Source organism: Canis lupus, chromosome 9 (genome assembly GCF_011100685.1).
Source record: "Canis lupus familiaris isolate Mischka breed German Shepherd chromosome 9, alternate assembly UU_Cfam_GSD_1.0, whole genome shotgun sequence".
NCBI classification, from domain to species: domain Eukaryota; kingdom Metazoa; phylum Chordata; class Mammalia; order Carnivora; family Canidae; genus Canis; species Canis lupus.
The window spans coordinates 55979931-56004503 of NC_049230.1; the positions used below are offsets into that span (position 1 = coordinate 55979931).

The following is a 24573-nucleotide window of genomic DNA, read 5'->3' on the forward strand; positions in this document are numbered from 1 at the left end:
GATTGGTTATATGTCCCGGATTGTAGCAAAACCAGTCTGGAGCTCTGCTCTTTCAAGTCCTGATCCTGTGGGGTTTGCCCAACTCCTTTGTGCTCGAATAATTTAGCACACATTAATTACAGTGTTCTGAACTTAGAAGCCAGGTGTTTACTTCCTGCCCAGTATCCGCAAATATCAGTGCTTGATAAGGGATATCAACTGGCCCAGGAAGCAATCATCCAGGGAACCTTATGGTGAACAGCCCACTAGGCTTTGGGATGAAATGTAATTGGGTTTATGGAGGTTCCTCAAAAAGTTAAAAATAGAACAACTCCACGACCCAGCAATTTATGAAACCAGCTACTAGATATTTACCCCAAGATACAAATGCAGCAATCTGAAGGGGCACTTGTACCCCAATGTTTATAGCAGCATTATCAATAATAGCCAAACTATGGAAAAAGCCCAAATGTCCATTGATTGGTGAATGGATAGAGAAAAAAATATATACATACATACACACACACACAATGGAATATTATTACTCGGCCATCGAAAAGAATGAAATCTTGCCATTTGCAATAGTGTGGCTGCAGTTAGAGTGTATTACGAAAATGAAATGTCAGTCAGAGTAAGACAAATGCTTTATGATTTAACTCATATGTGGAATTTAAGAAATAGAAACAAAATAGATGAACATATGGGAATGCAAAAAAAAAAAAAAAAAGAGGGAGGCAAACCATAAAGAACAAACCAAGGGCTGACGGAGGGAGGTGGATGGGGGATGGGTTAAATGGTTGATGGGTATTAAATATCAGCCACATAGAACTATACATCTAACAAATATTTATTTAGGGTCCACTACAGCTTATGGAACTAGAGAGAAGGTACAATTGATGAAGATACACATCGAATCCTCAGTGGGAGGGGTAGAGATCACAGGTCTCTGCCCACAGGGGTGTGGACAGTCTGGGGAGCAAGCCAACCTGCAGAGCTGGCTCAGGACCATCTTGTCATCTCACCTGCCAGCAGTGATGGGGAAAAGTCTAAACACAGCCGTCTCCCATTCCTCCCTGATGACAAGCTCTTACCCATCTGCTCTCCAAGGACTAACACCCTCTTATCCCCTTCCCCAAAGTCAAGCCCACCCACTACCTCCCCGACAGTGACCATCCTTTCTCCATCCCTTGCATAAGATCGGCTCTTCCCAACCTGCTCCCCGGTGTTCACTCCCCTCATCCATTCCTTCCTCCAACGTCCAGCCCAATGGGGAGAACCACACCCATTCTCCCCGGGCTGGAGTGGGGAGAGCCCCACCTGCTTTGTGGGTGGACAGGTCACCACTCCTTCCCTCGGGTGGATCTGAAGGCAGGCAGATCACTCGTAGGGCTTGGCTCGGTCATGGACACCGGGTCGCAGACCACCGGGCACGGCCCGGGACCCCGCGCGAGCCAGAGTCTGGTCTCCTCCAAATGCAAGAGCTGGGGACGGAAACTCGGAATCTCAGAAAGTCATGCAGACCAGGATGACGAAGTCGGAGACCGAGAACCGCAGGACCTTGGAATTGAGAGTTGGATCAAATTTAGACGCGAACAAACTGTTTCGATAAACAAAATGCACACATCACGAGGAAGCTAAAAGGGGGCCAAGGGTCTCGGAATTGGGGTGCGGACTCCTCAGGGGAGGGGCGGGTCTTTGCTATTGGGCTACAGTGACCATAGGGTGACTCTCATGACAAGGGAGAATAGAGAACAACGAGGCCTGAAAGCAGCCTTCTGTGGTCTGCACCCCCCCCCCCAGGCAAACCTCTCTGAACCCCCCCCCACTTCCGAACCCCTACTCACAACTCACCGCAGAGCAGGGCTCTCCAGCCGTCAGCATCAGGCGCCTGCCCACAAGCAACATGGCGGCAAGGGCGTCGCCGGGAGGCTGGGCGGAGCCCACGGTTCTCGCGAGAGTCGCGCTTTTCTGCCTATATCCGGCGCAGTCAGAAGCGTTTCCGGTCTTTTGGCTTTAGGCTCGGAGGAGGCAAAGGTGCAACTGTCTTCGGTCGTCCCGAATCCGGGTTCATCCGACACCAGCTGCCTCCGCCATGCCGCCTAAGTTCGACCCCAACGAGATCAAAGTCGGTGCGTGCTTTAGATGTGGCTGGGGCTGCAAGATGGAGCATTCCTCCTCCCCGCAGCCCGGTGGGCCCCCGGCTCAGCCGCCGTTGCCTTGCCCACGTCGGGCTTTTAAGGCGCTGCCTGCTCGAGGCCGTAACCGTGCCGCGATGAGGGTTGTGAGGCCCTGGCCAAGTGTCTAACTCTCTGGGCCTCAGCTTCCCCACGTGTAAATGGGGAGGGAGGACCAGACGACCTGTGGTGGCTTTGCGGCCCGCACGCCTAAGGGTAAGGTTTGTGCCCGGGCGCTCCCCGCTGCGCTGGGCTGGCCGGAGGCCAGGCTGCCCAGGGACTCCGGGCCGTGGCCGAACCCGAGGCCGCTGGCCCACGTGGCGCATGGGGCGGTCCACGCCGGGAGGCGGCTCGCCAGCTGCGGGTTGGGTGGCCTTCCTTGTCTCCGGTGAGGCTCTTGGTGCGGCCCCGAGCATTGACCAGTGATGTGGGCGGCCCCAGAAGAGGCGGAGGGAAGGCTTTGGCGCGGGGGCTCCCTCTGCAGCGACACTCCTCTTTTCTTTCCACCAGTGTACCTGAGGTGCACCGGTGGCGAGGTCGGTGCCACGTCTGCCCTGGCCCCGAAGATCGGCCCGCTGGGTCTGGTAGGTCATCCTGGTGGAGGGCGGTTTCGCTCTGGCTTGTGCGAACAGGCGGGATCTGGGGTGCCTTGGACGTTGACGGGGTGGTAACGCCTGCTACGCCGCTGAGCCTCCAAACCGGACGTGCTCCCGTAGCAAGGTCGTGCTACATTGAAGTGGTGACCTCACTCTCCAGGGTTGGGGTCTTACCTGCGGCCTTCCCCGTTCTTGAGGCACGGGCCAGGGGTCTTGCTGAAGGTTTAGAAGAGTAGCTTAGAGACACTGGGCAGTCTAGTTAGCTTGTGTTTTCTAGTCAGGGAAATGGGCATAACTGTGAGGTTAAATATCGGAAGGGAGGATTAGATGGGGTGTCAGTTAAATCCTGGTGAGCTTAACATAGTAAGCTTGTGTAACCTACTTGTTAATAGGACCAGCTTTACTGATGACCACGCGATTTACCCATTAATCCATTTTATGCTTTAACTGTGCTTGCATTTCGCCAGATATCGTTAGGCCTTTATTCCTTTTTTTTTTTTTTTTTAGGCCTTTATTCCTTGAACTTTGATCTCCTGAACCAAACATTGTTCCCATGTTGTCTTGCCTAACCAGTGCCTTCTTTACTGCTGGTCCTTGGCTCTCAGCTTAGCTGGCACCAGCTGAACAGCTTTCCTCTTTAGGCTGATGGTCATTAGGAAGTCTAGTACTTGCCCAGATCCCATCCTTGCAGAAACCTGGTGTTTCTAAGATTCTCCTGATTTGAATGTAACCAGTGTTGGACATTCCCACGTTATCACATGGTTTCTTATGGGAGGGTAGGTAAGTAAGGGACTTTGCCATCTTATGACCCTGGGCCTACAGCCCCAAACAAACTTAACCCCTAGCTTCATCTCCCCAGTGTATACTGCTGCAGTAGCTATGCCTTGATTTGGTATGTGCACTTGGCTTTAAACAGCGCCCTGTGTGCTCGATTGGATAAGGAAGGTTTGGGGTGTTGCCAGGTGAGAGGGATGGGTTTTCAGACTGTACTTCAACTTAGTGCACAGTGTGATAAATAATTTTCTTTCTATAGTCTCCAAAAAAGGTTGGTGATGACATCGCCAAGGCAACCGGTGATTGGAAGGGTCTAAGGATTACAGTGAAACTGACCATTCAGAACAGACAGGCCCAGGTACTTGGTTTGAGGGGGAGGGTAGAGGTAGCAACCCTTTGGGATTCCTGGGTGGAAGGTTTTTGCCACCTGACCCCAGTGGTGAGCTGAGGGCAATTTTAAATGTGGGGAAGGCTCTTGAGAGCATGGATCAAGAAAGAGCAAGGATGTGGACTCAAATATTAATTAGCTCTTGTCACTTGTGTGACATTGGGTAAATCACTTTGTGTCTCTTAGGCTTAGACATGTTTTAGATTGTGAAAATAACTGAGAATGCACAGCAAACCCAGTGTGGCTTGTGTTTTTTGAGAGCCACGTTGCATGGCAGTATTGACAGTCCTCACTGTAAGGTGGAGTAGAGCTCATTCAATGGAGAATCTCTTCTGCAGATTGAAGTGGTACCTTCTGCCTCTGCCCTGATTATCAAAGCCCTCAAGGAACCACCAAGAGACAGAAAGAAGCAGAAAAACAGTGAGTGGCCTTTTCCCTGGTAATTTGTGAGTGGTGTCTACCCAGTGATAACTTCGCTGCATGTGTTCCCTTTAACAAAACCTAGGGGTGGCAGAGGGATCTGATAAGCTGTTGGAGAGCCAGGCACTACCAAGAAGTGTCATGTGGCTCTCCCCAATCCCTAGTAGGGGGCTGGCCGTACTCTGTATGCAGGAGGGAAATAGTAATTTAGTAGAATATGGGATAATGATAACCAGAATCCGATCACTTCTGAGCTGGGTAATGCTCTGAACAGCTTGGGCCCAGTAAAATAAACAGGTCTTTTTTTCATGTTTAGTCTGGGCAGCCCCAATGGCCTAGCAGTTTGGCGCTGCCTTCAGTCTGGGGTATGATCCTGGAGATCCAGGATCCAGTCCCACGTCAGGCTCCGTGAGTGGAACCTGCTTCTTTCTCTCTGTCATGAATAAATAAAATCTTAAAAAAAAATGATAGTCTTATGTGTCTGTGTAAGATGACCAAAGACTTGATTTTGCCCCAGCCACCCGCCACTGCACCTGATCAGTTTTCTGTTGGCTGGTGCAATCCAGTGGTGAGCTGATAGTAAACCCCAGCTTAGGAAACAGGGTTGTTCTTCATGTGGATGACTCTGTGCCGAAAGCATGGGAACAGCCTGGAAATTAAGATGAGGCAGCATATTACGTGGTCTGCTCTGGCCTTGGGTTGTGATAGAACTTAGGCTGTTTTTCTTTTCTGCAGTTAAGCACAGTGGAAATATCACTTTTGATGAGATTGTCAATATTGCCCGACAGATGCGACACCGATCTTTAGCCAGAGAACTTTCTGGTAAGTGGACAACATGGAACCACCTTAATTGTTATACGGGGTGTATTCACCAAGGGTAGAATTTCCCAGTTTGAAGGGATGTAAGCTGTAGTTGGGTTGCAGGGTCTTGTGGGTTTGAAGAAATGGATTGACATCGGTGAATATTTGGGGCTGGATGTGTTTAAATCTGGGTATCAAGGGACCCATGGAGTCTTTGCATTAAGAACTTACATACCTAAATCGAGTTCTGAATTGTGGATTAGAGCAGCAGAGATGTCACTCCATAAAATAGGGTTAATTCCTCCCTACCTGCGATGAAACTCCCCATGGTATTTCCCCATGGTATCCAAGGACTGAGGGATTGCAGTCCCTCTGATGGCAACTTTTCTTAATTATAGGAACCATTAAAGAGATCCTGGGGACTGCCCAGTCTGTGGGCTGCAATGTTGATGGCCGTCACCCTCATGACATCATAGATGACATCAATAGTGGTGCAGTGGAATGCCCAGCGGTGAGTGACTTCTGTTTCATTTGCCACCTAAAGCAGGGTGAGAGCCGGAGGAAGGCTAAAGTATGCATAGAGAGGCTGGACTAGTTCTAAATAGAAATGGTCAGTAGTGGGTTTGGGCTATAAGATTTTTTTTGTCCTACTGACACATTTTTTTTTTCTTTCCCACAGAGTTAACTACAAAGGAAAATATTTCAATAAAGGATCATTTGACAACCAGTGGACCTTTTGATGTGGCCTCTTGCTTGGGGAGGCTAGCTCCTCTGTGGTGCCAGGGTGGCAGAACTATAGAAGGAGCCGTTTGGGTAACAAGCTCCTCCTGGGTGACAGATTGCTGCCCTGTATGGAACTAGAGAGAAGACACCTAGAAAGTAAGTTTCAGTGCTTTTTGTAGGACACAGATACACACTTTACAAAATACTTTGCCAAAAAGAAAACTTGTACCTCAGTATGAATACATAGCAAGGAGTTTATCCCAGACCAGTTTAATTCTTGAGTGGGCTAGTGTCCCGTGGCCCTCAGTGCGAGCCGTCAGTCTGTTCTAATGTATAGCCAGGCTTCAGAAGCACTGGTGGGAAATAAAGGAACCTGACCTTGGTCTCAGCCCTTAAGGGTTATTTTCTAAAGGCATGTTTTTGCCTTTCCTGAGTCTGTCCTCTTTCCTTAGTTCTAGTCCTTTTGACTCTAGTTCATGACTCCTTTTAGTGTGAGTGAAGGATTGAACCAAGATACCTGGGTACTGGGGCAAGCTATACCTGAGCAGCTTAGAGGGGCTACAGGGTAGAGGGGAGAGGGAGGAATTTAGGAACAATTAACCCAAGAACTTAGTTTCCTTGACATTAGTCCTATTCCTGCTGTATATAATTTTGTTAATAGGCCTCTAAAGTTAGGTGAGTTTTAACCCCCCACCCCATACAAGTAGGGTTGGAGAACTGTAGTGGGAAGGATAAACCTTCTAGGACCTGTGCTAAGTCACCAAGAAACCAAAGTCAAAGGCCTTGGTCAATGAAGTTGAGTCTGACTCCCAAGTCCAATGTTTACCTAATCCCAAGTCACAAGGGTTTACTGTTGAGACGAAGTCATGCCAGTTATGCATGAAGAGGAGATGTCAAAGGCAAAACCCAGGACTGGGAAAGGGAGAAAGGCCAATGAAAATCTTACTCTAGGGCAGCCCCGGTGGCTCAGCAGTTTAGTACTGCCTTCAGCCCAGGGCCTGATCCTGGAGACCCGGGATAGAGTCCCACATCGGGCTTCCTGCATGGAGCCTGTGTCTCTGCCTCTCTCTCATTAATAAATAAAATCTTTGGGGATCCCTGGGTGGCGCAGCGGTTTAGCGCCTGCCTTTGGCCCAGGGCGCGATCCTGGAGACCCGGGATCGAATCCCACATCGGGCTTCCGGTGCATGGAGCCTGCTTCTCCCTCTGCCTATGTCTCTGCCTCTCTCTCTTTCTCTCTCTGTGACTATCATAAATAAATAAAAAAATTAAAAAAAAAATAAAATCTTTAAAAAAAAAATTACTCTAAAGGAAACTTCACTAGGCAGAGAAAGGACCCACTGGCCTGAGCCAGGGAAAGGCCTCAGATTGTCCTTTGAGTCCACAGAGGTGTGTGCCTTGCTGAGGGATTTCATTGGCTTAGCCTGTTCTCTTGTTTTTTTTTTTTTTTTTTTTTTTTAATACAGCATACTTAATGAATTGTGTGTCCTTGTGCAGGGGCCACGCTAATATTCCAATTTTAGTACGTGTGCTGCTGAAGCAAGCCCTGGGTGTTTTCTTTATACAGTAGTGAACACTCAAACATCTCACAAAGTAGAGACTGGGCCTAGCAGGGTCTAGATTTTCCTATATAGAGCATTAGAGTGGATATCCCTCCCCTATCCCGGATGAGACTAGCATGTGGAATCTTTCCTCATTTGAATTACCATCACACACAACACACACACACACACACCCATTAGGGAGAAATGTCATTTCCGTCCAGTGTTGGCTTCATTCCTGGTCTTTAAGAAGGAACTAAGCCCTTCACTCATTGATCACTTACTCTTTATAAACCATGGTTTCTGCAGGGCTTGATCTACAAAAAGCACTTTGGGTCACTGAATAAATCTGAGTTGGGTTGTTGATGCTTACTGAAGAGCTGAGAGAAGAGCTCCTGAGATTTTCCACTCCACATGCAACATGTAAAATCAGGACTGTTTATTAAAGGTACTCTCGCATGTGGCTGAGTTACAGACTGTAAAAGTCCAAGGAGGTCTCTAGATGTTTTCAAACTACTTGCATTTCCTGCTAGATTCCCCACCCACCTTGGTCCTATTTCTGGCTACTCCCCAGCATGGAGTCTCTGGTGTCTAATGAAAGCAGAGCTACACCTGAAGGCCTTCCCACACTCCCTACATTCATAGGGCTTCACACCAGTATGAATCCTCTGGTGCTGACTGAGGGAAGAGCTCTGGTTAAATGCCTTCCCACACTCATTGCACTCATAGGGTTTCTCTCCTGTGTGGATTATATGATGGCGAATAAGGGCTGAGCTCTCACTGAAAAATTTCCCACACTCATTACATTTATATGGCTTTTCCCCAGTGTGGGTCTTCTGGTGGATTATGAGATTAGTGCTTTGGCTGAAGGCCTTTCCACACTCGCTGCACTTGTAGGGTTTCTCTCCTGTGTGAGTCCTCTGATGATTTGTGAGGTTTGCACTCTGGCTGAAGGCCTTCCCACATGCACCACACTTATAGGGTTTCTCCCCGGTGTGGATTCTCTGATGCTGAATAAATGCGGCACAGTAACTGAAGGCCTTCCCACACTCGCTGCACTTGTACGGCTTTTCCCCCGTGTGGGTCCTCTGGTGGTTTGTAAGATTTGCGCTGTGACGGAAGGCCTTCCCGCAGTCACTGCACTCATAGGGTTTTTCTCCAGTGTGAATTCTCTGATGCTGAACAAGGGCTGAACAGTCACTGAAGGCTTTCTCACACTCGCTACATTTGTAGGGCTTTTCTCCAGTATGAGTTCGCTGGTGTTTTGTGAGGTTTGCATTCTGGCTGAAGGCTCTTCCACATTCGTTGCATTTGTAAGGTTTCTCTCCAGTGTGAATCCTCTGGTGCTGAATGAGAGATGAGCTCTGGCTGAAAGCCTTCCCACATTCATTGCACTCATAGGGTTTCTCCCCAGTGTGACTCTTCTGATGCTGAGAAAGGGAAGAACAGTAACTGAAGGCTTTGCCACATTCACTACATGTATATGGTTTGGCTCTGTGGGGCTTAATTATAGGGGAATTCTTTTTGAAGCTCTTTGTATGTGTTTCCCATTTCTGGGGTCTCACTTCTGTAGGAACTCTCTGTTGTGGAGAAAGGACTGGTCTCAGGTTGAAGCTCTTCCCCAGGTTGCTGTTCCTGTGATCTGACTCCCCAGGGGGCAGCTCTATATTTGTGTCTTGGGATGAGTCTTCAGAAATGTCAGGTTCAGACGGTGATTCAGACATAATCTTCCAGTCTGAAAAATATTGAGAAAAGCATTTTCCCCCTTTGGTGGAAGAAAAGGTACTACTGAAATACAAAAGGCCGATGGAGTTTGGCCAAGCTCTTGTGCAGAGGTCTGATGCTCCACCCCTTTCACCCAGAACAGCTGCCCCACATTTCAGTTCTAAACTGTAAATACTGACCAAGATGGCTCTTCAGATACATTAGGACGGTTTACTCCCTTTCCTAAGCTGCAAGGGATACAGAAGTTTACCCTAATTGCCCTCAGATGCACTGCTCCCTTCCTTATTTTCTGCCTTTGCTCTGCTTTGGCAAGTACTGGGGATTTTCCACTTGCCTTCTTAGTCTCAAAATTCTTGGTGTGGTTTTGAGCAATCAGCTAGGCAGGTTTAAATAATTCACTTTATAAAGCTCATGATCAATGCAGCCAGATCAATGCCAGCCAGATGAATTTTTTCACCCATCAAATCAGCCCCAAACTGGTTAATTCTAGAGTACTGGTAGGGGTGCAGCATCCTAAGATCGTACATACCTGTACAACCTTTCTGGATAGCAATCTGGCTGCGTGTGTTAAAGAGTCTAAAATGCCAACATGAGAACTGCACCTGTAAGAATTTATCTTAAGGAATTAATGAGAAATGTTGACAAAAGTACTCACAGCATCATTTGCCAAAGAAAAGCAAACACCTAAATGTTTAGTAAAGGAACGACCACACTATGGCCAATATTATTTAGCAATCAGAGGTCATGTTTCTAATGGGTACACTATAGTTCCTTCTGCAGAAAGGCATTTATTGAGAAAACGCTGCGAAGATACATGGTGTGAATGCAAGCTATGTTGTCTGGATTGTGGCATCGGGCATTTTTATTTCCTTCAATGCTTATCTGTATTTTCTAATGTTCTCCACTGTCAGTATTATAATAAAAGTTACAAAAACCTTTCAAAGAATATGCAGTGATAAAAAGAAACATAACTAAAAAAAGAAACATAACTGCTAAATGAAAAAAGGAGCATGTAAACTTATACTTCTACTTTAGAAAAATGTATCACAAGTTCTGGTCTGAGCCTTCTCATTATGGGGCCTCTGGCTGACTCAGTCACTTGAGCTTGTGACCCTTGATCTCAGGGTCATGAGTTTGAGCCTCACGTGGGGGGGTAAAGATTTCGTAAAAAAAAAAAAAAAATCTTTAGAAAACAAAGAAAAATGTATCACTGCATTTTATTGTATGAAGAAGATGGAAGGGACCTCTATGTGGTGGGATGATAGGGGACCTTGATTTTTATCCTGTTCCAAATCTCAAATTAACATCTTTTCACTAGAAAAAAGTTACTTTACATAGAATAAATAACATTGCTTTTATGATCAGAAAATTGGTATTTTTTAAAAGAATAATTCTTAACCCTTTTTGGGATCACCCTCATTTTAAGAGAAAACTTTAAAATGTGACTAATGTATATTTAGAAACTGAAACAAAGTCCATGGAGCTTTGTCTTGGACACCGGGGCTTGTACGTAGGGGGTGAAGTTTCAGGGATGGTTACAGAGCTCTTCCCTGCTTTTCTCAAGGGTCAATTTTCCTGAAGACTCTTTTGGCTTCTATCTTTTCTCTCAGAGGAGAGAATAACAAGGTTAGTTCTGGGTGACCTTTATTTGAATTTCTATATGGAGTCTTGACCCAGATAGCTTGGGTTTATTATTTTTTAAAGATTTTATTTACTCATGAGAGATACAGAGAGGCAGAGACATAGGCAGAGGGAGAAGAAGGCTCCTCGCAAGGAGCCTAATGCAGAATTCGATCCAAGGACCAGGATCACACCCTGAGCCGAAGGCAGACACTCAACGGCTGAGTCACCCAGGCGTCCCAGATAGTTTGGGTTTAAATCTTGGCTCCACCTCTTACTAGCTATGTGATTGTGGGCAAATTTTTAGTCTCTTAGATTTATTACCTGCAAATGTAGTTTTCACAGAATTGCTGCGAGGATTACAGGAGTTAAAACACGTAAGGGACCGAAATGGTAGAGGGACAGTTAAATGTTAGATGAGTGCTTGTTATTATCTCAGGCTCTTTCCTTGTGAACCTTCTTAAATGGTTTCCCATTCAGCAGATTTCCCTCCAGAGCACTTGTGTATTAATGCTCAATCTACCATAAGCACAGGAGTCCCCATTTTGGGTTCAGGGTATCTCCATGTAGTTCAGTATTTTTTTTTTTTTTTTTAAGATTTTATTTATGCATGAGAGACAAGACAGAGGGATAAGCAGGCTCCATGCAGGGAGCCCGATGCAGGACTTGATCCTGGGACCCCAGGATTATGCCCTGGCTGAAGGCAGGTGCTAAACCGCTGAGCCACCCAGGGATCCCCTGTAGTACAGTATTTGATCATGTGTGGCTTTCACAGCTTCTACAACTTGACCATCTATTGGAGAAAAGATGGAAAGCAGTGGAGGGAGAAAGGAGCAATTCAGGAAACTGGTGCTCATGAATTGTCCCTCAGTCCACCTTTCCTCTCCACCTGGCTCCTGTAGGAGACTAAGGAGTTCAAATGTGCCCCAAACAGAACTGAATCTCCCTTTCAAGCCAGTGTCTGCTCAGCATTCTGCTCAGGCTACGGTCATCCTTATGCCCCTACCCCCTCACATCCAATTCACTAGCACATCCTATTAGTTTTAATACCTCACATGTCCTGAATCCTTCCTACCTGCTACCCCGTCTCCCTGGAATCTCTGCAGCAGACTCCTAACTGATCTCCAGGCTCTTACTCTTGAACCTTGGAAGTCTTATTCTTCACATGCAATTTTAAAACATCAAGTATTTTAAACATCAAGTATTGTCCCCTCCCTGCTCAGAGCCCTGAGGGGGCTATGTGAAGAAAATCTGAACACCTTACATAGCCTCTAAAGTCCTGTATGCTGTGTTCCCTGCCACTCACTCTCCCTCTGCTTACTGAGTCCTAGGGGTTTCAAGTCAGGCTCATCCACAACTCAGAGCTTCAGCACATGCTGTGTCCCAGATCGTTTCTCTCCCAGACGCTTACACGGCTGGCTCATTCTCGTCTTTCAGACCTCAGCTCCAATGTCACCTTCTCCAAGGGGGCTTTCCTAGTCATCTGACTTACAAGAGCCCCCCCACCTCCATCTGTATTCCCGTTCTCACCTTTGTACCCCGTCACTATTCTCTTACCCTGCTTTGTTTCCTTCACCATCTCACATTGTATCAGTAATTTTATTTATTCATTTATGTTCCTGACATCGCAGGATGTAAGCAGAGACTATGTCTTGTTCTCTGTTGTACCTTCAGTAACTAAAGCAATTCCAGGCATTTACCAAATGCTTAATGCTTATTTGTTGACTGAACGAGTAACAAATTCAATGAGAAAAAGGCAAATTGGGGAGCCTGGGTGGCTCAGTGGTCTAGCGCGGCCTTTAGCCCAGGGCCTGATCCTGGGGACCGGGGATTGAGTCCCACGTCAGGCTCCCTGCATGGAGTCTGCCTGTGTCTCTGCCTCTCTCTCTGTCATGAATAAATAAAATCTTAAAAAAAAAAAAAAAAAGAAGAAAGGCAAATTGAGCAGCTGTGCCTGGGGACATGTCAACACCCACAGCAGAAGCTCTTAGAGCAGGCAGTGAGGTGAAAGGTACTTTAAAGACCCAGGTCTGCCATCGTGGCCGGGATGGGATGGGGTGACGGAGGGCTCTGAAACCTTAGTCCATGGCGGAAGAGCAAGGCCCAGGTTGCTCTGTGAATCTCAAGGCAGAGATGCAACCCCACGGAAGCAGGGTATTAATTACTCCAACAGCCAGATTTAAACTTTCCTTAAACTACTTCACGATCATATAGCTAATACAGAACTCCATCACTGATAACTTTTTTTCATGCATATTAGTTTGTAAAATAAGATTTTGTTATCTACATTTTTTGATAGAGACAAGCGACCACATAATTTAGTGGTTTAGTCTGAGTCTGTGTGGTTCATAAATAGCAAGCCAGGACCTGAAAGCCCATCTTTCACAGGTCCACATCCAAACCTGCCAAATTTATACCAAAATTTATACCAAAAATACCAAAATTCTAATACCTCACAGCGTGGACCCTTGGTGCAAACACCCCTTCTTAAGTTCTGTTTCTAGTAACATGCTGATCTGACCTTTTTAGAGTCTTGAAACTCTGAGGCTGTGATGAAAACTTTTTCCAGAAAAATGCAGCCACTGCGCTAGCCATGTAACAACACATTCCATTTCTGAAGTTCTATACAAGGGTGTACAGCCTGGAATAAAAGGCTGTGCATGATGCGGGCAGCAGGGCCTTGAGAAGGAAGCAGCAGGACCACTGAGGCTCCTACAAAGGCAATATTTCAGCAAGTCTGAGCGATGCCTGGCTAACAACAGGGATGAGGGAACGTGTGACAGGCTGTTTAGAAAGGACAGTAAGATGGGAAGGAGAAAGTTCTGACAACGTGCAGAAAACCTACCAGAGGCTTTGTTTTCACTGCCCTGCAGCAACAATAATCAGAAATGAAGATGTAAAGCACTAGGCTATGTTTTTAAACAAATTTAAAGCTTTATTACCTTAAAGTTATTAAGTTCATTTTCACTTCTGATGCTTTAAGCCTCAAAATTTCAAAAGTGGCTGGAACCCCAGGAAAGTTACTGAGGCACTGCCAGAGGTCACATATCCACAGGGGCCAGAGCATGAGGGTGGGGGTGCAGTGAGCAGCCTTGGATGAGAAGCAACAGATAAACATAGCAACTATGGCTTCCCTTTTGTCTTTCCTGAGGTTATCAATAAGAGCCCTTTAGGAAATTCTAGCAGGGTCTACAATGTAGAGAAGGTGGGGAGGGAATGTGGGGAGAGAGAGGATCCAATTAAGGACCAGAGAGGGGAGTAGCAGTAGGTGTCACAGCTGGAGGTATGGGCAAAAGAGTGCATCTGAGAGCCTCAGTGAGGTGAACCCCAAGCAGAGAACGTGCTGGGCCAGCAAAGAGGCCATTCCCTCAGAGGCCAGCACCACCACCTATGGTCCTAAACATCCCCAGCCCAGGTCCCAAACACCCCCCAACATGCCAGGAGGAGTTATGGAATCATCCAGACCTTGTTTTGAACCCCAACCACACTACTTTCTAGCTGTGAGGCTCTGAACCAGCAAGATAGCCTCTTTCAGCTTTAGTTTCCTCATCTGTAAAATGTGGGGTTGTTAAATAACCAAACGCATAATGTGTTATTTCCAAAGGGCTTTTGCTCTCAAGACTCACTGGTTTTAGTGCCTGTTCACTTACCGGGACAGGTACTCCTTAGGCCTCCTCCTTCCAGCATCCATGGGCCTTCTTCCCTTTGTTCCGACTGGGAGTTCATGCCAGGCTGGGAAACCGGAAGTCCTGGTCAAGGGCAAAACAAGTGCTATAGAAATTTAGATTAAATAGCCACCCAGAACTCAGGGGAGGGGGAAGCAGACCAGTTAGGTCATTTATTTCATTCATTCAGCAAATATTTATTGAATACTGTACTTGGTCCCAGGCACTGGGGATGTAGCAGTACTTAAGACAGATGAGATGCCAGGGAGGGGACAGGCTGGGGACGGGCTGGGGTGTAAAGCCCCAAAAGCAAGTTATTTAGAAAAACAGAACTTATTGAATAAGGAGGAACTGGCCTGAAGGTCACACCACCCCTCCTGGGAAACAAGAAAACACGGAGCTGCAGTCTTGCAGGGAGCAAAATGAAACTGCCTATTTCTCAACTCAGAATGCAGAGGCCTTTTACTATAGGGAACTGGGAAGAAACATCATCCCTCCAGTGTGTTGGAGCAACTCGGGACCACGCAACCCTGGGAAGTGCCACAGTTATTCAGACCTGAGTAGATTCTACATTTCAAATGGCTTCCTTACCCAGCAGGACCAGATTCCTGACATTTTCTGGTATCCCTTCCTTGAACCTTGGAGTTCCCCTTGGAGCAGGGATCAAGGGCCTCCAGCCATGGTGGGTCAGAGCTGCAGTCATGGTGCCAAAGGGCATGGTTCCCTGAAACAATAAGCACATTCCTTCTCACCTGCAGGCCAGAGGATACAACAGAGGTCCGCACAGCTCAAGAGAAGCATTTACTGATCACTTCCTATGTGCCTGACACTAAACTGGATACTGACACACACACACAAAACAGATACAGTCTCTTTTTGTGTTTACAACTCTCTCAGACTTTATATATAGAGAACACACATGCAGCTACTTCTATGTAAAAGAAGGAACAGACACCAGTGCTTGGGAACGAAAAGAGCCCATGTAGACAAAATAAAATTAGAATGTCTAAGTTTATGCAACAAGCTATCAGAAGGAAATGTGAAAGCTCAACTTTTCAGAGTGTTTCACAAGTATTCCTGTGAACCTCGATATGACACAGTACAACAACGAAGGCAGCCATGTAGGTGGCCACCTGCAGTAACATGTCAGTGAAATGGGCAGACCAGCTGCCAGGATAACAGAGAAGGAATCTTGCATGGAGGATGGACGAAGACCACAGAGAGAAGGTGATTGCTGAGCTGGCCTGGAAGAAAGGTGGTCAGATGGAGAAATAGGTTATCTGAGGCAGGGGACGCCCCAAGATCACAGGCACAGAGGAGAGAAGGTCCTTGCGTCTGTTTTCTGTGCAAGTAATGGTACCTCCACCCACCTCATGGGCCACGTCAGAGACCTGAAGGTCACCCTCCCCTCTCCTGCAGCTCCTCACAAACCACTGCTGCCTTCATTTTCCTCCACAGTATCATGAAAGTTCACACATGTCTCTCCACGGCCCTGTCACTGCCTTCTTTGAAGCCAGCATCATTTTCCAAATTACAACCTCTAATTTTACCTGTTCTTCCGATCCAGCCTTTATACTGAGAAATGCAGTACAACAGGACAAAGAGGGTCATCTTTGAAAACTATGAAATATTTAAAACATTTGGGTCATTTTATGACAGGCAAGAGAGTAAAAGCCACCATAAAAGATGTAAGTGTCATGAACTACATAAGAAATGGTATGTAATTCACAAAGAAAAACCTGTAGGAAGTACGAGAAGAAACATAAAATACTACAGCTATGAGATCTTAAAATAACTCAGGGTTAATACATAATAAAAAACAAAACATAGGTATGAAGAACTGAGCAATTTAATTAATAAGATTGACTAATAGAGCCATCAAACCCCGCGTTCTGCCTTTATGCTATAACTGGCTGCTCTGGGTTGGCAAAAGTCACACTGTCCCCATGGAGCACAGGCAGGCTGAATGAGCAGACAGAAAAACCAAAGTGACAATTTTGGAGTATCTAAGAAAATAAGATCTGAACACTTTCAATATAAACAAGAATGGAAGGAAATAAATTAGAAATTCAACTCAAGAGGTTATAAAAGATTGAATTTTAAAATAAATCTGACAAACGTAAAAGCAAATAATTAAGAAAGAAAAATCTGTGACTAAGAGAACTGATGAGAAAAATCCAAGCACAAACTTTCTGAAAAGGAAAAGAAATAGACCAATATCTAGTCTAATCTGGAAAAGGGGAGAAGACAGTTCCTATCCTGGTGGGACTATGCAATGGAATACACTAGAAATGATTCTGTAGAATACTCTTAATAGAAATGGGAGAAATATTCATCACATTCTGTGAAGTGGAAATAAAAGAAGGTTAAAAGGAGGACAAAACCATTTTGGAAAAGTAGAGAAGGAAAAATACGGGGATGCCTGGCTGGCTCAGCTGGTGAGGTATGTGACTCCTGATCTCGGCGTTCTTTTTATTTTTTTTTTATTTTTTTTTAAAACATTTTATTTATTTATTCATGAGGGACACAGAGAGAAGGAGAGGCAGAGAGACACAGGCAGAGGGAGAAGCAGGCTCCACGCAGGGAGCCCGATGTGGGACTCGATCCCAGGTCTCCAGGATCAGGCCCTGGGCTGAAGGCGGCGCTAAATCGCTGAGCCACCCGAGCTGCCCTGATCTCGGCGTTCTGATTTCAAGCCCCATGTTGGGTGTGGAGATTACCTAAAAATAAAATCTTTTTTTTTTTTTTTTTTTTTTTAAGATTTATTTATTCATGAGAGAGACAGAGAGAGACAGAGAGAGGCAGAGACACAGGCAGAGGGAAAAGCAGGCTCCATGCAGGGAGCCCGACACGGTACTCCATCCCAGGTCTCCAGGATCACGCTCGGGCTGAAGGTGGCGCTAAACCGCTGAGGGCACCCAGGCTGCCCTAAAAATAAAATCTTTAAAAAAATAATCCCCCACTGAAAAAGAAAAGAAGAATATGACTGAAAAGATGCAAATGAAAATGTTTAAGTGTATCATTTCTCTATGGGAAGTAAGGATGAGTTTTTGGGTGTGTTTTCTATGGTTTTTGGGTTTTCTACAATAAACATGAATTTCTTTTGTAATTAAAAAACAAAAAAACTCCTTAATATTAAAAAAAGGCGGGGGGCTGCCTCTCAGAGGAAATTTAGAACTTACCTGGGCTCTAACTGTGAGACTAGCTGCCATTCCTTCATCTTCTATGGTTTCCTCTTGGGCAAGGGCAGGGTCTGGAGAAGGTGGCTCTGGAGAAAGGGGGAGAAATCAATGAAGCTCACAAGTTACAGCTCGTCAAGCTAGAGAGTCTTTTTTTTTTTTTTAATTTATTTTTTATTGGTGTTCAATTTACTAACATACAGAATAACCCCCAGTGCCCGTCACCCATTCACTCCCACCCCCCGCCCTCCTCCCCTTCTACCACCCCTAGTTCGTTTCCCAGAGTTAAGCTAGAGAGTCTTATATTCTCATTTTGAAGAAGGGGGTTCCAAGGACATTGCCAGTTACAGGGCACTGGGGCTGAATCTGCAGACCTGCCAGAGGCTACACATTTCCCCATTCCCCTTCTTACTTCAGAAATCCCATCAATTCACTCAGACACAGGAGTCATTAGACTAACAGACTCTCAAGTAGCAGAGCTCCCCCATTTACCAGCAGTGTGCAAATCCTATAACCTTTCCAAGTCTCATTTTTCTCATCTGTAAATGGGAATGATAATCCCTCGAAAAGTTGCTGGGAAGTAAAATGAAAAATGCAGACAAAGCAGTTGGTACAATGCCTGAAGTGTAAGTACGTAGTTTACAACTATTACCTACTGCTGCTGAGTTCATTTGGAGATTTAGGACATTTGCCGAATCAAGAGAGGTAATGACCAAGTGGGATTCATTGCAGGGATGCAAGATTAGTTCAACATAGAACAATTAATCTGTATTATATACCAAGGTAATAAAAAGGAAAAGACTCCACACAGAGCATTTCAGTGAACACTAAAAAGGCCATTTTGCAAAATCTGTCACCCTTTCCTGGTAATACCCATTCAATAAACTAGGAAGAGAAGAGACCGTCCTCAACCTGGCAAAAGGCAACTACAGAAAACCCAGATTTACATCATACTTAACAGTGAAGAACTGATCCTTTCCCCTAAGATCAGGAACAAGACAAGGATATCTGCTCTCACCACTTCTATTCAGTATTATACTGGAGGTTCTAGGGATCCCTGGGTGGCGCAGCGGTTTGGCGCCTGCCTTTGGCCCAGGGCGCGATCCTGGAGACCCGGGATCGAATCCCACATCAGGCTCCCGGTGCATGGAGCCTGCTTCTCGCTCTGCCTATGTCTCTGCCTCTCTCTCTCTGTCTCTCTGTGACTATCATAAATAAACAAAAATTAAAAAAAAAAAATTTTATACTGGAGGTTCTAGTGAGGAAAATTAGGAAGGGGGGAAAAAAGGCATCTGGATTGGAAAGGAAGAAGTACAATTATCAGTATTTGTAGATATGATTTTGTATATATAAAATCTTAAGGAGGGCACCTGGCTAGCTCAGGCGGTAGAGCATGTGACTCTTGATCTCAGAGTTGTTCAAGTCTCACTATGGGTATGGAGCCTACTTAAAAAATAAAAACAAAAACAAAAACAAACAAACAAGAACACCAGACTTGCTAAAAAAGAAAAAGTAAATAAAAAGAAGAGGAAGAGGAGGAGGAGAAAATCTTAAGGAATCCACCAAAAAAATCCTATGACAGCTAAATAAGTTCAGCAAAGTTGCAAGATACAAGGTGAATATATAATGAAAAGACAACCCAATTAAGTTTGGGCAAAGGATTTGAATAGACATTTCTCCAACTGTACTTACACTAGCAATGAGCAATTCAAGAGTGAAATAAAAAAAAAAAACACCTCAATTCCATTTGCAAGAGCATTAAAAGAACAAAATACTTAATAAATTTAACAAAGGAAATGTAAAACATGTACACTGAAAGCTACCAAACACTATTGAAATTACAGAAGATCTACATAAATGGAAAGACATCCTATGGATTCATGGATTGGAAGACAGTAATGTTGCTATGGCAATACTCATCAAATTAATCTACAGAGTCAATGTAATCCCTATCAAAATAACAGCAGACTTTTAAGTAGGAATTGATTAAGCTGATCCTAAAATTCATCTAGAAATGCAAGCGACTAAGAAGAGCCAAACAATTTGGAAAAAGGACAAGTTGGAGAACTCACATTCACACTATCAAAACCTTGTACCAAGCAACAGTAATTAAAATAGTAATTAAAATAGTTTGGTTAAATTAAACACCTGGGTGGCTCAGTGGTTATGTGTCTGCCTTCGGCTCAGGCAGTGATCCTGGAGTCCCGGGATTGAGTCCCACATCCCACGCTTCTCCCTCTGCCTACGTCTCTGCCTCTCTCTCTGTGTGTCTCTCATGGATAAATAAAATCTAAAAAAAATAATAATAATAAAAAAATAAAATAGTTTGGTACTGGTATAAGGATTGAAATACAGATCAGTGGAAAAGAATGGAGAGTCCAGAAATAGATCCATATATTTTTGAACAATGATTTTCAACATGAGTCCCACCCAAGAAATTAAATGGGGGAAAGAATTTTAAAAAAGAAGGTGCTAGGACAAGTGGACTCTTATCTCACACCACATGTAAAAATTAACTCAAAATAGATGCAAGACTTATTTTTTTAAAAAGATTTTATTTATTTATTCATGAGAGACACAGAGAAAGAGGCAGAGACATAGGTAGAGAGATCCCCGGGCCAGGATCACGCCCTGAGCCAAAGGCAGATGCTCAACCACTGAGCCACCCAGGCGTCCCTAGATCAAAGACTTAATTATAAAAGCTAAAACACCTAGAAGAAAACTTAGGGGGCAGCCCTGGTGGCGCAGCGGTTTAGCGCCGCCTGCAGCCCAGGGCGTGATCCTGGAGACCCTGGATGGAGTCCCACGTCAGGCTCTCTGTATGATGCTTGCTTCTCCCTCTGCCTGTGTCTCTGCCTCTCTCTCTCTCTCTCTCTCTGTCTCTATGAATAAATAAATAAAATCTTTAAAAAAAAAAAGAAAACTTAGGTATTAATTTTTATTACCCCTGATTAGGCAATGGGTTTCATAGCTATGACACCAAAAGCACAAATAACAAAAAATAAACCGAATTTCACCAAAATTAAAAACTTTGTGCTTCAAAGGATACTATCAAGAAAGTCAAAAGATAACCACAGAATGGGGGAAGATGTCTGCAAATCATCTATCTTTTAAAGGTCTAGGATCGAGAATATTTAAAGAATTTTTACAACTCAGAAACAAAAGACAAATCACCCAATTAAAAAGCGGCAAAGGATGTGAATAGATTTCTTCAAGAAAGATGTACAAAGAGCTAGTAAGTACACGAAAAGATGTTCATATCACTAGTCATTTGAAAAGTGCATATCAGGGATCCCTGGGTGGCGCAGCGGTTTGGCGCCTGCCTTTGGCCCAGGACGCGATCCTGGAGACCCGGGATCGAATCCCACGTCGGGCTCCTGGTGCATGGAGCCTGCTTCTCCCTCTGCCTGTGTCTCTGCCTCTCTTTCTCTCTGTGTCTCTCATAAATAAATAAATAAAATCTTTAAAAAAAAAAAAAAAAAAAGAAAAGTGCATATCAAATAAATATAAGATACTTCACATTCACTAAAATGGCTAAAATAAAGATGGAAAACAAGTCTTGGTGAGGATGTGGAGAAATTAGAACCCTTGTATATATATATATATATATATATATATATATATATATAAAAGAACCCTTGTACATTGCTACTAGGACTGTGAAATGCCTCAGTCACTAGGGAAAACAATGTGGCAGGTTTTCAGAAAGTTAAACAGAAGTACCATATGACCTTGCAGTTCCTCTCCTAGTTACACAAACAAGAGAAATGAAAACACATCCACACAAAAATATGTGCACACATATTCACAGCAGCATTATTCACAATAGCCAATACTGGAAGCCACCCAAATCCTCACAACTGAGGAACAATATGTGGTATATCCATACAATGAAATATTATTCAGCCATAAAAAGGAATGAAGTACATTCATCCATGTTACAACATAGATACCTTGGAACATTATTTTAAATGAAAGAAGCCAGACACATATATTCTATGATTCTATTTTTATGAAATGTCCAGAATAGGCAAATCCTTGAACATTAAGTAGAAATCCAGAGAGACTAGGGGTTAGAGGGAATGAGGAGTGATGGTTAATGGGTATGGGCTTTTTTTTTTTTTCTTTTTTTTAAGAGAGTGTGCAGGGCAGCCCCGATGGCACAGCGGTTTAGCGCTGCCTGCAGCCCGGGGTGTGAAACTGGAGACCCGGGATCGAGTCCCATGTCAGGCTCCCTGCATGGAGCCTGCTTCTCCCTCTGTCTGTGTTTCTCATGAATAAATAAAATCTTTAAAAAAAAAAAAAAAAAAAGAGTGTGCAAACACGCAGATGGGGGCGGGGAGGAGAGGCAGAGGAAGAGAATCTTAAGCAGCTCCACGCTCAGCACAGAGCCCCATTCTGGGTTTGATCTGATGAAATGGGTATGGGCTTCTTTTAAGAGTAATGAAAATGTTGTGAAATTAAGTACTGGTGATGGTTGCACAACTTTGAGATTATACTAAAAGCCACTTTATTGTAGACTTTAGAAGTGAGTATTATGGCATGTGAGTTTTCTCTTAATAATAATAAAAAAAATAGTAGAGGTAGTATAGCCCTCAAAAAGGAAGTACATAGGTCTGGCATACTGGTGTTAGTTTAGACCTTATGTTACTGAGTTGTACCTGACGCCATTGTACCTTCTTGTCCTCTTTGGCAGTTACCAAAGGAGTACTAGGAGGATGAGAACCATCCTGCTTGTTCCCAGGTCTCTGGGGGAAGACAACACCAAATTCTGGATGTGAAATTGCACTTGAAGAGTTACAAACCAATACAGGGACCTCTTGATCTAGAGGAGGATGGCACAGGCCTCAGTGGTTAAGATTCTATATACATTTGCTCTATCGATCGTTCAAGATGCTTTCAAACACATATTATTTTATTTGATATTTATAGTTCTTAGAGGTAAGCAAGGTAGGAAACGTTATTTTTACCCTTTCCTCCACGAAGAAACACGAGTTAAAAACCTAACTGGTACGTCATCACTTAGGATCCTGGCCTTCTGATTCCAAATCCCCAGTTATCCTCTCGGACTTTACAGTCCAACTAGGTTGAACTGACCCTCAGTTCCATGTGGAGCCAATGGGCTCCTGTTCTGAGACTCCCCGGCTGCTTTGAAGATCGGAAACAACGGGAGACCCTGGGTCGTCCCATTTTTCCTTTGCGGGGTCCCTTTCCCTCGACTCATAAATACCATCAGTCCATCAAGCAGATTGGGGTAAGCAGGATACTCCGAGATTATTCAGGCCTGAGCGCCTCCAACGTTCCTGCTCCTAAAATGCTTTACTCAGAAAAAGGCTCTCCTCAACCTCTTGAGGAGAGGATAACCGCAGAGTTCTGGTCCCGGCCACGGAGCTGCATTAGTGGGCAAGCTGGAAGGAGAAGCCGGCTCCCCTGCAAACCTCTCCTTTCACTGCTCCTCACCTCCTTCCTCCAGCATTTGGGTCCCACCTCGCACCACCGCCTCCCAGTTCTCTGAGCCCCAGCCGCGCTCTGCTGGCCTGCTCTGCTGCTCCCAGGCTGGACTCTTCCTCTCTCCAGCCTCTCCCGTCGGAGGCCGAGGCTGAGCCTGCGAGGCTGAGCCCTGGGGAGCTCGGGTCGAGCCCGTCCAGCCAGGTCTCTCCGTCTCCCCAGCGGCAGTCAGGCCGCGCGGCTCGGGAGTTCGTGGCGCAACCACCGACTGGGTCTCAAGCAGAAGGCCGTGCGGAAAAACCCGCCGCCGGCCACCCCGCAACGCTACAGGTTACCATCACGAGCTCAGAAACTGCGGTCGGAGGTACCGCCAGACGCCAGGCCCAGCTCCCGCGCCCGAGGACGCTCCAACAGCGCCACTTCCGGTCCTGCGTGTGGACCTCCTCGCCCGCCGGACTCCATTTCCCAGAAGTCTCCCAGGTTAGCTCCCGGTCAAAATCTTTTTCTCTCTGCGCTAGGTTTGCGACCCGCGCAGCCCTGCGGACCGCACTTCCCAGAGGGGCTCCGCCTCTTCCGCTTCCGGAATCTGTTTCCTACCACGCTTGTGCACATGCGTCTCAGGTCCCCCGGAACCCCCTGGCTGGGGCCTCTGAAGCGGGGAGGCAGCTTGGCCGCGAAGGGTCCTGGGAGCGGTGGTTCTGGCGCAGGCGCAGACCTACGCTGGCGCTGGCGCTGGCGCTGGCGCTGGCGGCTTCTTTTCAGCCGGTCTCCGCCGTGGTTCAGCGTTCACCGTAGCGGGGGTCGCGGGGGTCGTCTCGTAACGCGATCCTCGGCATCCTCCGGAGCCGTGTGGAAAGTTTGGGAAGAGTGAGGGCCGGGAGGGAGGGGCCCTTCATGTGAACAGTGCAGCCCCGGGCTGGTGCCCTGGAAACTCGCAGGAGCAAAAAATCTCTCCGCGGGAGAGAACGTGCGCGGTCGTTTCAGGGATCGGAAGCCCCGAAGGGCGTCGCGGGGTCCCATCAGCACTATCGTGGGAGGAGACTCCTGGATACTCTGTCCCTTGGAGGCTGCCGTGCTGTGCCGGAGGATATTTCGGTTGGCTTCCTCGGAGGGCTGAGGACGCTTTCCCCTCTTGCCTTGTTGAAAATTATTCGCTATTTGGGCAACTTTCTGATCACTAATTCAGTTCCGAAGCATTTTGACGTTAGGAAGATGGAAATGTGTTACCCAGGAAGCAAAAAAGAGTTTGGAGTTCCTGAGGCCGTGCATTTGGTACTGCCTGCCCCTTTCAGCCCCAGCTGGTTGCGTTTTTGCTGGAAGAACTATCTGAAGTTTGTGGGTCTTCTCTGAGTCTTACCGGGATTTATTCCATCAGACGAGCCACACCCACTGATCTCCTCTACCTTGGGCTGCTGCATATTTGGGCTCAAAGATTTGAAGGCCCTAAGTCTGAGATGGATTTCCTTGGGTTCAAATCAAGGAGTGGGCAGGGCTGTGTTTCTTCTGGACACTCGGGGAGAATCGCTTTCCTTGCCTTTTC

General features: G+C 45.8%; 3 protein-coding genes and 1 non-coding gene across 8 annotated transcripts in view; 2 read left to right on the forward strand and 2 right to left on the reverse strand.

The window, feature by feature from the left end:
• The window catches only part of LRSAM1 (leucine rich repeat and sterile alpha motif containing 1), a 39196-nt gene extending 37204 nt beyond the window's left edge, over nucleotides 1–1992 (reverse strand). For 2 of the 3 annotated variants that reach the window (XM_038549303.1, XM_038549301.1), the window contains exons 1-2: nucleotides 1831–1992; nucleotides 1297–1536 (exon numbers count right to left, since the gene is read on the reverse strand). The gene's annotated coding sequence lies outside the window, so the exon portion shown is untranslated. Of the gene's footprint in view, nucleotides 1–1296; nucleotides 1537–1823 lie in introns of all 3 variants that reach the window. The other variant, XM_038549302.1, reaches the window with a different exon arrangement.
• RPL12 (ribosomal protein L12) lies at nucleotides 1989–5859 on the forward strand. The gene is made up of 7 exons (NM_001251956.1): nucleotides 1989–2108; nucleotides 2664–2737; nucleotides 3783–3881; nucleotides 4250–4331; nucleotides 5067–5153; nucleotides 5531–5643; nucleotides 5812–5859. Exons 1-7 carry the CDS (start codon nucleotides 2072–2074, stop codon nucleotides 5815–5817), a joined length of 498 nt encoding a protein of 165 aa, NP_001238885.1. The 5' UTR covers nucleotides 1989–2071; the 3' UTR covers nucleotides 5818–5859.
• Nucleotides 4852–4981, forward strand: LOC119873489. The gene has a single exon (XR_005365078.1). It is a non-coding gene; the product is annotated as a small nucleolar RNA SNORA65 (small nucleolar RNA).
• Nucleotides 5860–7660: 1801 nt separating the features above from the next.
• ZNF79 (zinc finger protein 79) lies at nucleotides 7661–23614 on the reverse strand. Of its 3 annotated transcripts, none has more exons than XM_038549307.1 (5): nucleotides 23369–23614; nucleotides 17589–17674; nucleotides 14998–15130; nucleotides 14392–14490; nucleotides 7661–9131 (listed from the first exon to the last, which is right to left on the reverse strand). In XM_038549307.1, exons 2-5 carry the CDS (start codon nucleotides 17616–17618, stop codon nucleotides 7960–7962), a joined length of 1434 nt encoding a protein of 477 aa, XP_038405235.1. In that variant the 5' UTR covers nucleotides 17619–17674; nucleotides 23369–23614; the 3' UTR covers nucleotides 7661–7959. The 3 variants fall into 3 exon arrangements, with proteins under 3 accessions (XP_038405235.1, XP_038405234.1, XP_038405236.1); XM_038549306.1 differs by having other exon boundaries at nucleotides 23046–23614; XM_038549308.1 differs by lacking the exon at nucleotides 23369–23614 and adding an exon at nucleotides 19734–19754.
• Nucleotides 23615–24573: the final 959 nt, after the last annotated feature.

Bases quoted from the DNA above. Each gene is read 5' to 3' on its own strand.
- ZNF79 (XM_038549306.1), bottom strand. The intron at 15,131-17,588 runs GTAAGTTCTAAA...TTATTGTTTCAG, and splicing joins GTCTCACAGTTAGAGCCCAG to GGAACCATGCCCTTTGGCAC. The intron at 14,491-14,997 runs GTAAGGAAGCCA...GCCCTTGACCAG, and splicing joins CAGGAATCTGGTCCTGCTGG to GACTTCCGGTTTCCCAGCCT.
- RPL12 (NM_001251956.1), top strand. From the start codon at position 2,072: ATGCCGCCTAAGTTCGACCCCAACGAGATCAAAGTCG. The intron at 3,882-4,249 runs GTACTTGGTTTG...TCTCTTCTGCAG, and splicing joins TTCAGAACAGACAGGCCCAG to ATTGAAGTGGTACCTTCTGC. The intron at 4,332-5,066 runs GTGAGTGGCCTT...TCTTTTCTGCAG, and splicing joins CAGAAAGAAGCAGAAAAACA to TTAAGCACAGTGGAAATATC.